This window comes from Toxorhynchites rutilus, chromosome 3, assembly GCF_029784135.1.
Source record: "Toxorhynchites rutilus septentrionalis strain SRP chromosome 3, ASM2978413v1, whole genome shotgun sequence".
Lineage (NCBI taxonomy): Eukaryota > Metazoa > Arthropoda > Insecta > Diptera > Culicidae > Toxorhynchites > Toxorhynchites rutilus.
The window spans coordinates 39,500,643-39,514,517 of NC_073746.1; the positions used below are offsets into that span (position 1 = coordinate 39,500,643).

Consider the following 13,875-nt stretch of genomic DNA (forward strand, 5'->3'; position numbering starts at 1 on the left):
CTGGAGTAAAAATGAGAAAACTTCACCGCTGATTCGATAAACTGAAAGAGAACTGATGGTAAATCTTTCACGTAACGAAAAATACCCCAAAAAATAACTCGATAACAATGTGAGCCTTATTTTCTGCAGACGACAATTTAAATCGAGCTGCTCTTTGTAGATTCCCTTTTTGTTTTTATTTACAATTTTAACAGAAAGTCAACTAGGTGTGCACAGTAAGTGTCAAAGGTATTGATACACTGTATTGCAAGTTTGTACATCATTAAAATTTAGAATAAAAACGTAATTTATCAATTATACAGGGTGTCCGTCTTTCCCGACTTTCCCCTATTAGAAACATTTAAAACCACAACCGGTCATTTTGACCGGTCTGTATGTATAGGTATAACACATATGTATTTAAAAAAAATGAAAAGTGGGAGATCAAAATAATTTAAAATATTAATCAATATACGAATCTAGAAAAAGTAATAACATTATTAAAAGTTATTAAAAAATAATTTCAAAACAAAATCTTGCGAAAAAATGATTTTACCGGTCATTTTGACCGGTTGGTAGTTCTAGTGTTAAAGAAAAAACGAAATGTTCAGCAATAAATATTTTTTTTATTGATTCTTTCTCTCGTCTAGAACTAAATTTTTCACAAAATGGGAAAATCTTTATTGTACTGCCTGGTGCAATGTGACACTACGGTGCATTTCATTGGATCAATTTATCTTATTTTTTCTGGCGCCGAGCCGGTTAATAACTAAACATAGGGCTGAGGAATAATTCGCTAATTCGCTTTGCTACTCATCGTCGCGTGATAAAACTCTCACAGCGGTAAAATATCGAGCTCACTTGCCCCACGAACAGCGCTATTAGCTATCTCTGTGAAAATGTTCCCCAAACTCTGCTCGAAAGCCGGCTTCACCTCATCCAGCAGAACGTGGGGATCCTGATTGATCGCATCATTGGCAATTTGTCCCAGCACTGCGTCTCCATCGAACAGATTCTTCAGGTTGAACTTTCCTTTGTCAAATTTCAGCTTAAGCTGGATCGGTTGGAACTGCACAGACTCCCCACCGGTCTCCTTCTCCTGCTCGAGATAGTATCGCATGCGCATGTTAGCAATTGTGTTATCTGTAACAGTTCAATCTTATTTTCGCCAGACCGATTTTCCACCGCAATCAGTACTCACTCAGTATCAAATTGAAATCGCCCTGGCCGGAGATTCGCAGCAAAGGCATTTGCATATCCAGTGCATATTGTCCACTGACGAGCATTCTGGGAAGCTTCACGCTGACGTTGAACTGTTTCTCATCAACATTCAATCTAATCACAGAGAAAATATACACCGATTACCTCGGGGGCTCTATTTGCATAAATTACCCGCCTCCAATCTTACTTCACCCGTCGAATCTCGAACGCGCCGGAGCCCTCGATTGTCACGTTGGTTAGCTTTACTCGGAAGCCAGGACCGTGGTCAATCGCCATCTGCTTGACCCAGAGCGGCTCAAGGGGAGGAGCCGACGGTTGATCCTCGCCGAAGTTCCCAACGGCCACGTTGGGACGGATTCGTTCCACCACCTGTTTGACACATTGTTCGAAATTTGGATCGTTGCGTGAGCAGGCGGAGAGAATAGGTGCTGAAATTGGATTAACTATTAATTAAGGTTTCTTAATGCCGGGAAATCCCTTTAGATGGATTTCCCGTTAGTGAAAAGTCCCCTAAATAATAGTAGTTTAGAGTAATTACACATTTTCTCATGTGTTGCGTGCATTTATTTGCATGTTATTCCCGAGCCAGGGATCTCCAGTATTTTGTGATATTTACTCAACTTCAATTCAACGGCAAATTCAAGAAGGAAACGGCAAAATATTAAGGAATTATCAACAATGAGTTACTGTGCTAGTTAATACCAAAAGAGCCCCAATTCGCATGTGATATAAATTTGCTCATGTTACGCTCGCGTGTGATCAGAATTTTACTTCATATGCGAATACACCTTATATATACATTTATATATGCAAATGTACATCGGAACACATCGTTCAAACCTTTCACTTCAGTATTGAATTGTTATTTTTTCAAATGTATTCTAAGGGTGGGTTTAGACTAGTGATATATTCATGTGAAGAAATATGATGAGATTTATAGAAATCGCATCAACCGTTTACATTAACGTGAACTTCTATAATGAATATATTCATATTTTAGGTGAATTTACTCACCTGAAGTAGAACTGCATCCAACTTTAGTGATTTCTCACCAGTGAGAAATTCTCAAGCGTTTACATATGCTGAATTTATTCAAGTTATATATACCTCGAGTAAGTGTATCATATTTATTCTCACCCGTTTACACCTATTTCACGTGAATAAATCCATCTATAGCTATAGATCTCCCTAATGTAAACCCGCCATAAGGCTCGTGTCAGTGATAAGTCTGTGTCAGTCTGATAAGTGAATTGATCTATTTTTGTACCAAAATCAAAAACTCAATTGTAGAGTATTAATCTGAAATGTTGCGTAGGTTCAGTCAAGGGCAGGGAATCAAAAATCACGAACCTTTGTACACTGAGAGGAAAATTTAGTATATATGACGAATTTTTTCGTAAATGTTACCAATTCGCTAGTCATTTTCTACCCTAATAATCATTGGTACATCTTACAAAAGAAAATTGGTAGGCATTATTTTTGTAGGATGGTGGGCATATTGGCCCACCACCTTTTATTTTCCCGCAGCGAAAACAAGTTCTCGATATCTTTGTGGTCGAGAATTTGTTTTCGACGAAGAGAAACAAAAGCTACATATATTTTAATCTAATAAAAACCAAAAAACCTTACCTCCGAATGGCTTTGTTTCCTCAAGAAGAGCGACGACTGCGAAGAACGCACATTACAGTTACTAGAAATGAAAACAATCAAGGTTACACATGCTATGAAGTAAAATGTACGAATCTTTAGTAGGGATGTATATTGCATAAGACATCCGTTTTACAAAGTTTTGGTAATATGTACAAAAAATGCGTACATTTTACCAATGTTTCAACTACTAAAGCCGGGTTCAGACGGTGCGAGTAAGCATACGAGTCGGTCTAGTCAGTTACTGCAGTGCAGCTACTCACACCGTGTGAACACATCATGCCAGTTATTGTCATGTGTGATCCGGCGTGCGAGCTACTTCAAAGTTTTTTGAATTTACTCGCACTTGCATGCTTCACAACGTCAAAAACAGAATTTAGCGTTCGAATCAGTGATGCCAAATGTAATGAAATGTCTCTATTTTTAAGATATTTGAAAATATGTGAAGATATTTATAGACTTCAAAATTATTGGAAAAACAAATAAAACCCTCATAGTTTCTAAACGAAATAATTGTTATTTCGTTTTGCACGCTGGCGGGGCACGCTTTCTTTTTGAGATAGTTTTCTTGAGAATCTCTAATATAGAATCATTATCAGATCACAACTTACAAAAAAAAGTATTGTTCTAAGAAACAGAATACATATTCGATTTAAAAAAGTACATTTTCATTCATTATTAAAATTTTTGAAGCGTATTTATTGCACCTGCAAATCGACTATCATTTTCATTTCACAAAATAAATAAAATTAAAAAAAAATCTTTTAGACTACCATTTATAACATCACATCCTTTCGGAATTATCTGAGCTATGGATGTTTTCGAGATTCTAAAAAATATCGACAACAATCCCAACGATATTCCAAAACAAAGGCACATCAATGTCATTTCTAATTTAACTCTTGCAGGTACAGCATCCCTCATGACTGTATCTTGGCGTTGTATTCGTGGAGCAATTAAATCCAACAGTTTTTTTCACTTGTTCAGGTGTTATTATCAACACTGCTCTGTAATCTCGGGGATCCTCATCGTAGAGTTCCTTCAATATTGTATTTGTTGCTCCTTTTCTTTGCATCTAATTCCTGGCCCGAATCCTTTTCTCTTTCTGCTTTTTCGGATAGTACCTTCAGTTCAAAGAAATTCAGCACAAAGTATGTATTTTTAAACACGATCAGCGTTTGTTTTGCTATAAAATTGTGTGATGATACATTCAACTGAAAACCTAAGATGAAAACTGCCAATAAAGAAGTCGATTTTGGACCAATCATTTGACAAATTCGGACCTGATTGCTGTTTCTGACTATTTGATGGACATTTGAAAAGTCGCCTGGCATCCCTGGTAAACCCGTGCCGTAGTATCTAGTTTCTCGCCAGCAGCTCACACTGTGTGAACGGACAAGGCGAGTCAACCAATTGTCAAGCGAGTCCACCGGGTCAGTAGCTGCTCATTGTCAAGTCAGCTACTAGCAACGTATAAATGGGCCTTAAAGATTTGGTAGCTGCATTTACTAATGTTTTCCTCCAGTGTACAATAACGCATGCTCAAAACGAGAGTGACAAATTGCGTTTCAGTTCAATGCGAACAAATTTGTATCACCACATCCGTTTGTTGTGCTACGAAAGTAACACACAATTGTACCTATTTGCAAATATCATGATATGCGATATGTCCCAATAAATGAGTTTTCGCAACAAGAGGTTTGTCGCACAACATTCCTACCAAAAAGAGGAAGACAGACTACTCTTTTCTGACAAATTTTGTAAATGCTTACGACATCGCCGGTTCGGTAGAAGTTTTTTTATGTTTCATGCGAAATGCGTGCAAATTTGTGCAAATAGAGAAAATCAGCCACATATTTGAAAAAAAAAACAAATTATAAGCAAGCAACGAAAGTGTTCGGTTGAAATTGTGCTGTTCGAAGAAAATCGCTAGCAACGTAAGTTTAGTTAGAATGGATAAAAAAGTGCATAAAAAGTGATGTTCGGTCGGTTGCTTCGTGGCACAAGGAATAAAAAATATTGAGAAAATTATTGAGTGCGATTATCGGAGGTTTGGCAGACTAAGCTGGTCAATTTGAATTTAAATATCAAGCCAAGCAATTAGTGCGAGAGGTCCAAAAGTGAAAAATTTGCCATTTCTGAGTGTTCTGCGCTGATGGTGTGTCGTGTGATGTTTATTTTCGATGATGTTCAATTCCGCTGCTGCTACTACCGTTGCTTTCATAGCGTTGCGTGTGTGGTTAGTGTGAACAGCACCGAGACAGGACAGTTTTTCTGCTTGATTCGCAAGTGTGGTAGCGGAATTTATTAAATCTTCGTATGATTGGATCATTGACGATTGTGTTTTCGAGGAATTAAGTTTCCGGGTGCTTGAGATTCTTGGACATACAAGTAAACTTCGATATAACGTACCCTCGATACATCGTACCCTCGATATTGCGTCACTCGATATAACGAACATTTTTTCTCGATATAGCGTACACTTTTTTAATATGATCAAACTTTTTCCCCCATTGATGTACCTTGCTTCAAATGATAAATTCAGATTATTTTAACCATTCAGGCTCTGGAGGGAGAGTCAATTAGCTACATAACACCTTTAGGGACAAAGGGCAGCCGTCTTTCATACGGTTTCATTTAGCTTGCCATGATTGCAATGAGGTACATATTGAGGTGGCAGTAGGCGAAGTATATCTGTATTGGAAAGCAAAATATCGTGTCGTCATTATATGCATTCGATATGGAACGTATATGGAAAAAACAAAACAATGTTCAAAGTACTCACGGTTGCATGATAATTTGAGCCGAAATTCCCATGAAATCATTCAACTGTTTGTTTTTAACAGATGATAATTGTATTGTGGCTTATTTCGATTATTTATGTAGTAAAAAGGTCCAAAGAGCAGTCGTATACTTAGATCTCGAAAGCAGTAACATTTTCGGTGTTTTTTTTTATCAATTGCCGATTATTTCCTCACAATATACACACCGACACTGAAAGCCTTCAAAACATCAACTTCGTAACGTTAAAATAATGAAATTTCGTTCGTTTCTATGAACGTGGGGGAGTGAATATGGCACATGGAAATATCACTTTTATCCGTCTTTTTCGATGTGAATTCACAAATAATCACTGCCTGCTGTCACATTAGCTTTATATTCAGCGGGAACTCTAATAAAGTGTACGTTTTTAATTGATAAAACACTTCCTGAAAATAGCATTTTCACATGGATGTGGTATGCAATCAAATATAAACACAACGACTGACGTCACTATTTGAGAAATAGTTATGGCAGCGCATGCTATGTCGCTTAAAAAACCACCATCTTCATTACCTTTTTTCCAGAACATTGCCATGATTGTATGTTTCCAGTAATGTCCCACATTAGTTGACCGAAAAATTGAAAAATAAATAAATTGAAAAATTTAAAAATTTAAAAATTCAAAAATTTTAAAATTTTAAAATTGAAAAATTGAAAAATCGAAAAATTGAAAAATTGGTAAATTGAAAAATTGGAAAATTGGAAAATTGGAGAATTGGAGAATTGGAAAATTGAAAAATTGGAAAATTAGAAATCTGGGAAATTGGAAAATTGGAAAATTGGAAAATTGGAAAATTGGAAAATTGGAAAATTTAAAAATTGGAAAATTAGAAATCTGGGAAATTGGAAAATTGGAAAATTGGAAAATTGGAAAATTGGAAAATTGGAAAATTGGAGAATTGGAAAATTGGAAAATTGGAAAATTGGAAAATTGGAAAATTGGAAAGTTGGAAAGTTGGAAAAAAGAATTGGAAAATTGGAAATTTTGGACAGTTGGGTTCACATATTTTAACGTAAGGACTATTCACTTTTCACATACGAAAAAAACCGTCTCTTCTAAATAAGATTTTTGGTGTGAAAATTCATAGTTGACGTAATGTTGTATTAGACTTCCACATACTCCCTTTCCTCCATATTCCATTACGTGATTAGTGAACAACCCACAATCTAAGTTCTAATAAATAACAAGCTTTTCTGGAATACAAATCTTAGCAACAGTTAAGGCAGAATTAGTTCCCAATAATAGTTGAATCTGTCCATCAATACAATTACTTTGAAGCACACTAATGCATATAATAAACGATCTATTGTATGACCACTGTTCAGAATGTTGAAATTGCGGATTTTCAAAAATCCAAAGAATCAAAATTAATACAGGTAAACTTCGATATAACGTACATTTCACTTTCAAAATTGTACGTTGTTTCGAATTGTACGTTATATCGAAGCATAATAAAGTACTCACAAACGTAGTCTATAATACATTATTGTGTTGCTGTTTTAGTAAAGTTAATGAATAACTTCAATCAGAAGACGAAGCCAGCCTTTCTCATGATGTTTCCCTTCGTACTGTTGATTAAAGCTTGATTCATTTAGAATCCGGAATCACAAACCCAGCTGTATTTCGGAATTGATTGAAGGCACAAAACTTGTTTTAGCATCACAATACAGATAATTCATTGTTCTATCAGAAAAAAAGTATTGAAAAAAATCATTATCCTCGGAAGATAAAATATCGCAAATCCAGTATCAAGATCGGGTCAGTCCGGCGGAGGATTTCAATGTTGTTCACTACTGGTACGCGCAAAAAATACGAGATAAACGGTACTGGGAGACAGCACGAGTTGTCCTCGCTGCAGCATTTTCTCAGTCAGACGTGGAGCGAGATTTTTCATCATACAACAGGGTTTTTACAAACGAGAGGAATCGTTTGGGGGCGAAAACGTTGAAAATGTTATGAAGATAAAATTGAACAAAGATCTTGTTGAACCCGCTCTTCACATTGCATTGAAACCGCAACCTTCAAATTGATTTCTGCCGAATTATATTATCCTTGGATGTCTTTTTCGTATTCTATTAGTCAAGGCCTTTCATTTGATACCGATATTGTGTGGGTTGGGAATAAGATTGTTGTCATCCACCATTTTGCCATGGCGGTCATCTTGGATATGTGTGTTTCGTATTTTGCTAGTCAAGACCTTTCATTTGATACCCATATTGCGAGGGTTGGAAATAAGATCGTTGTCATCCACCATTTTGTGATGGCGGCCATTTCCGATATGTGTTTTTCGTATTCTACTAGCCAAGACCTTTCATTTGATACCCATATTGTGTGGATTGGGGATAAGATTGTTGTCATCCACCATTTTGCCATGGCGGCCATCTTGGATATGTGTGTTTCGTATTCAGCTAGTCAAGACCTTTCATTTGATACCCACATTCCGACATTTTATGATGGTGGTCATTTTGAATTTATGTTTTTCGTATTCCACTAGTCAGGCCCTTTCATTTGATACTCATATTATGGGGTGGAAAGAGATTCTTTAGAACCTCTATTTTAAAGAGATGACCAGTTTGGATTTACAAGAATTTTTCGCTAATTTAAATATGAATATTCCTAATCCGAAATTTATGGTTTTGACTATTCTATGTCAAAATTATTCAATGTTTGGAAGACTCTTATTTCTTAATATTTTCAAGAACAAAACAAGTGCATTGTACACAAACAATAATTCAATATTTTATCGCAATTAATTTATATGAAAATTATTTAACATACATCATGATAAGTGTAACACAAAACACTCAACCATTGGAGAGACTGAATAATACTGGGTATTTTGTCGTTCGGGTGTTTGTTGCATTCGGATAATTGATCATTCGAGTATTTGTCACATTCGGGTAAATATTCGTTCGGGTAAACTTTTTTCAGGTAAGTCTTACATTTGGGTAAACGTTTCTCGGGCATGTAGAATTCGGGTATTTGTTATAGAATCGACACAATAATCATCGCTTCCAACTGCTGATTCAGTACATAACCCATGTTTTCGATTTTGAAAATGGCAAAAGTACCTTTTTCCAAATCGGGAACAAAGCACATGTTTCCGAAAAAAAAAAACCTGTAAAGGTGTCCTCCAGTTCCATTCAATTATCCTTACCACTTATATTTTCGTACCCAAAATAAGAAAAATATTGAAAAATTTATTTGGAATTTATTAGAAAATGCTTACGTTCCCATTTCGTTACCTATTCAATGCTGCTTTGACATAAAAACATGCGATTGAGTTGAAAAATTGTCCCAAATGTTTCATATTGATGAGAAAGTTTCTTTCCTTGTTGTTCATGAAATGCAACAATTACAAACCGTTTGTCACAGCCACACAAAAACAAATTTGCTGCAGCCTGAATGTGTATCATAACAATGTCACACTGCGATACGCCTTTGTCGTCTCACCGGCGCAACATTAGTTGATTCTCTCAATTTTTTGTTGTGATACACAAACAGTAGCAACAAGAGATTGTGACTCTGAAAGAAAATATCGACTGTATCATTCGGTGATATTATCGCTTGTTTTCAAGCAAAAACAATGATAAATTGATTCCCTGGTCAAGGGACTGAATAGAATATGAATGAATTCAGTTACAGGGTTATATTATATACGACGAGTTTAGGCACAGGGGAGATCTGTCAAATAAACTCTTTTGTATAACGTATAACGAAACGAGCAACACGTTATTATTTAGTTCTGCTCCCGAAATTTAGGACCTAACATTTTGGCGGCGAGGATTAAAAAAAAGAAGTGTACCAGAAAGTGCTGAAAGTGATTTATAACAAATAAACCGATACTTATATTATACGAATCAGGTTAGTGCCATACCGAGATTTCGATATTGAGAGTTTTCCTTGACCAACGCTGAAAAAAAAACATGTGCGAGAAAAAAGGTGCTACGCCCTACATAAAATAATGACGGATGATATTTCGAGGTTATGTGTATTACCTTGCCAATTTTTTAGTGATTATGTTTCTCGAACGTGGATCGCATTGTTGCCGTAATTTTTTTTCCCAGCACATACTGGTTCATCTGCAGTATTCTGAGTAAAACGTGAACAAATAGTTAACAGCAATATGGATAGAAATAGAAAGAGAAAAAGTTCGATTGTATGGAAACGAATTGGTTTATTGGAAAAACGATGAAGTGGAAGAACTGCGAATATTCAGGGGAATGTTCTGCTTTTGATATTGACGAAAAATTCACAATTTCTGGTTCAAGGAGTGTATTATCCAATGTAAGGAAGTGATTTCTAGGTTATGGACTGTAGTGAGCATCAACTTAACTGTTGGTTTAGTTTCTAAGAAACTGCTGGAACCATTAGGGCTGCGGAACAGAAGAACTCCATTACTGTTGGATTGGAGTGGAAGTGGATATATGGATAGATGAGAACTGCTGGTTCCTTCTAAAATTAAAATGACAGAGGATGATCGTAAGCTGTTGGCTGAGATCGAAGTGCGAGATTGCAGAGAATAGTTTGTACATTGACTGATAAACTGCTGGTTTGTCGTCAGGACGAAAATAATCAGAACTGTTGGTTCGGAGGTGTAGAGGTTTGGAAAACGAGAAAGATGAGAACTGCTGGTTCCTTCTGAAAGGGTAATACGGAAAAATAAGGTCGGGAGCTGTTGGCTCAGAAAAAAATGTAAGGTTATATCGAATATCAGATTGGGCATATTAAGCCAATTATTTTCGTCATTTCGGGTATGGGAAAAAGTATATATTAGAAAAAAGAATAGTTCCATTTCAAATCAGGTAGAGTCACGTTGGTCAAGAGGAAAATGTATATGCATACATACATACATGTACGCGAAATTACCCATTGGAATAAATTGATTATTTTGAATTTTGAATTTTCAAATTTAAAATTTGTATAGTGATACGAGCAATATGGAAACATTTCGGCCAGTTCGACAATTCGATTTGAACATTGAGGACAATCGGATGGCAGCAGAGTGGGAAAAATGGAAGAGGCAACTGGAATGTTATTTCAGTACTTCTGGCGTCGTGGATCAATCCGACAAACTTGCAAAGCTGTTATATTGGGGGGGTCAGATCTACAAGAGCTATACGAAAATTTGCCGGATGTAAAACGGGTTCCATTGGTTGTTGTTAAACCGCCTCACTATGATGTTGCTATTAATGCATTAGATGATCATTTCGAACCCAAACGAATGATAGCATACGAACGTTACTTGTTTAGACAAATGACTCAGAAACCATTGGAACGATTGTCAGAATTTGCTTTACGCTTAAGGATTCAGGCAAAACGCTGTGGATTTTCTGGAACCAATTTTGAAGAAATGATTGTAGATCAAATCACTGAAAAATGTAGTTCTGAGCCTTTGCGAGTAGAAATTTAGAACAAGGATCGTAGATCTTTGAGCGAGATCATAGCTCTTGGAACTTCTATGGCTGACACTAAAACAAAATCAATGCAAATGAGTAAAACGAGCGGATATACGAACGAGACTAAGGTTCAATGTGTGGAAGTTCGATTCAAACCAAGATTTTTGATGAAGAAGGTTACAATGAATCAGGGAAAAATTATGTCTTGTTTTGCTTGCGAGCGTCTGGGTCATTTGAAGGGTAGCAAATGGTGCCCGGCTAGGGAGGCACAGTGCTACAAATGTCAGTCTTGCGGCCATTTTTGTGTTTTCGTTTCAATCAAAATAATCAGGTTAGACCCACTGGATCGTATAAGCGTAAACCTGACTCCAAGAGCGATAATTTCGGAAATGAGTATCACGGCAGGCCAGCTAAATGCATTCGTGCAGTAACAGAGGAGAACGAGAAAGAGAAACAAATGGATCGGGAAGATGGGTATGTGTTCTATGCTATGGAGAGCAACGAATTTCACTTCAAGGTAGGAGGAGTTACAATTCGGATGGTTATTGACTCGGGTGCTGAGAAAGTAGGGTGACCCGCCATAGATAAGCAGGCAGAAAGAGTGGTTGAAAGTTGCAAATCATGTACGATTGTTTCATCACTTGATCCGCCGGAACCGATGAGGAGTTCTAAAATGCCAGATAGAGCATGGGTGGATTTAGCTGCTGACATCGTAGGGCCTCTCCCATCGGGTCATAACCTCCGTGTAATTGTTGACTACATTAGCTGTTTTATAGAAGTGATTGTTATGAAACAGATTACTGCATCGTTGACTGTTCAAGCTTTCCACGAAAAATTTTGCCGGTTTGGATTCCCAGAGACTCTGACAATGGTCCCCAGTATACAAGTGAAGAAATGAAGAAGTTTTGCAAACAATACGGTATTGAACAGCGAAGGACCACTCCGTATTGGCCTCAAGCGAATGGGGAAGTTGAACGAGTTAATGGAATGATCGAGAAGCATTTGAAAATAAGTCAATTGGAAGAAACTGAATGGAAGTTGGATTTGAGAATGAGTTTTCTTATGCATAATTCGACACCTCATACAACTACGGGAGTCGCTCCATCGGTTCTAACGTTCGGAAGAATCATTCGCGATAAGCTGCCAACACTATCTACCCGAACAAACAAATTGGTGGAAGAAATACGGGATCGGGATAAATTACAGAAACAGAGAAGTGCTGAATATACCAATAATCGACGGAGAGCTAAGTGGAAGGAATTGAAAGTGGGAGATGTAGTTCTAGTAAAACGGATGATGAAGAACAATAAGCTGGCATCAACTTTAAGCCCAGAAGAATTACAATATATAGACAATATTGAATCGTACAGAATCGGATGCAGTCGAAAGAATCTCAACGGATCAATCATAGGAACGTACCCCATCTTAAGTTGTTGGAAACAGAACAAGCAGATAAACGAGAACTAGCGTAAGACAATGAAGAAATGATTACCGAAGAAGTTGTAATGGATAGTCCAGTATCTAGTATCTAACCACACGGAGTATACGGATGAGGAAACAAATATACGTCCACATAGAGTGGTGAAGAAACCAGGATATCTGCTAGAAAATTTAAATTTAATAAGTGTTGTTGATCCCTAAGTAGAAGAGGAATGTAGAGTATTAATCTTTAATGTTGCGTAGGTTCAGACAAGGTACTGAATAGAATATGAATAAATTCAGTTACAGGACCAATTATAATATACGACGAGTCCAGGCACAGGGGAGATCTGTGCGTTTTAATTTAATTCTAACAACTATTACCCATGAAGAACACGTGGTTTTACCTATACTACTACAATGGCTTCGTTCCACCTTCGCCTTAAATCTGATTGAGCTGATATTTTGCATAGAGTGTTTTTTCGAGGTGGTGAACATTTTTTATGGGGTAACTTTTTGAAATTCGAGATGACCACTTTCATTGGCATCCTAATGTAAAGCCATAAGTTTTGTCAGTCATAACTCGAGAGCAAAATAAGATAAAAAGCAAGAAAAAATATTGTTGGTATAGAAGTATCCAAAATTTACATTTTTTGCAAAATTATTTGAAATGGTCCATCATCGTCTTCAAGCAGAGTCGTAAACGCTTGGGCCAATCGTCAATCACTGCACGGATTGTAGCAGGTGGAAGTTCGCGGTCTGTCTTTTCATTGGACTTATTCAACGACTACAAATTTCGATTAAACGTACACAGGTACACCCCTCTAACTTGATCAGATGTGAATAACCTAGTGGATTGAAGTCTGTGCTACCAAATGCCCACTCCAAATTCGTTTAAGAACATTTTTGCATCGTTTCAATCGTATTTAGTAAATTAAATTACTAGTAATTTCAAGCTGGGTGGCAATAAATGGTTCACACATCACCTGTACGCACCATGCTGTTATTATTCACGCAAAATACGATTTATTATTGTTACTCCCAAATACCGTGCAGTGAGTTCTATGTACAATAGCCTGGCTCAAGTTCGAGTTATTAAAACGATCAACTTCAAACGGTTTTGCCTAGTTCGAAACACAAGAAGTTTACCAGCTCTATTCTAACACTTCACAAACCTAAACGGGCGTTGTTCTTTCCAAAATTCAGCACAACCAAAAAACTAACAACAAAAAGTTTCATTTTTACAGAAGTTATCGACACTGATCAAACCACACAACTTCAAGATAACGCAACAAACTAACAAAACCTCATCTCGCAGCGGTTCCTTTTATACTAGTCAATTACAGTTGTCAAATGACATCGAATAGCTTTTGCAATCGTCAACAA

At 36.8% G+C, this 13,875-nt stretch overlaps 1 protein-coding gene across 1 annotated transcript; it reads right to left on the reverse strand.

The window, feature by feature from the left end:
* Window positions 1–585: 585 nt before the first annotated feature.
* LOC129776364 (uncharacterized) lies at window positions 586–13,815 on the reverse strand. The gene is made up of 4 exons (XM_055781954.1): window positions 13,665–13,815; window positions 1,388–1,628; window positions 1,181–1,314; window positions 586–1,122 (listed from the first exon to the last, which is right to left on the reverse strand). The coding sequence occupies exons 1-4, from the start codon at window positions 13,726–13,728 to the stop codon at window positions 815–817; spliced, it is 747 nt and encodes a 248-aa protein (XP_055637929.1). The 5' UTR covers window positions 13,729–13,815; the 3' UTR covers window positions 586–814.
* Between the last annotated feature and the right edge of the window lie 60 nt (window positions 13,816–13,875).

What these genes read in the sequence shown, in the direction of transcription:
- LOC129776364 (XM_055781954.1), bottom strand. Translation starts at nt 13,728, where the DNA reads ATGAAACTTTTTGTTGTTAGTTTTTTGGTTGTGCTGAATTTTGGAAAG. An exon ending in TTCGAGATTCGACGGGTGAA is followed by an intron (nt 1,315 to 1,387) that starts GTAAGATTGGAG and finishes CTCTGTGATTAG; the next exon opens with ATTGAATGTTGATGAGAAAC. An exon ending in CGATTTCAATTTGATACTGA is followed by an intron (nt 1,123 to 1,180) that starts GTGAGTACTGAT and finishes GAACTGTTACAG; the next exon opens with ATAACACAATTGCTAACATG.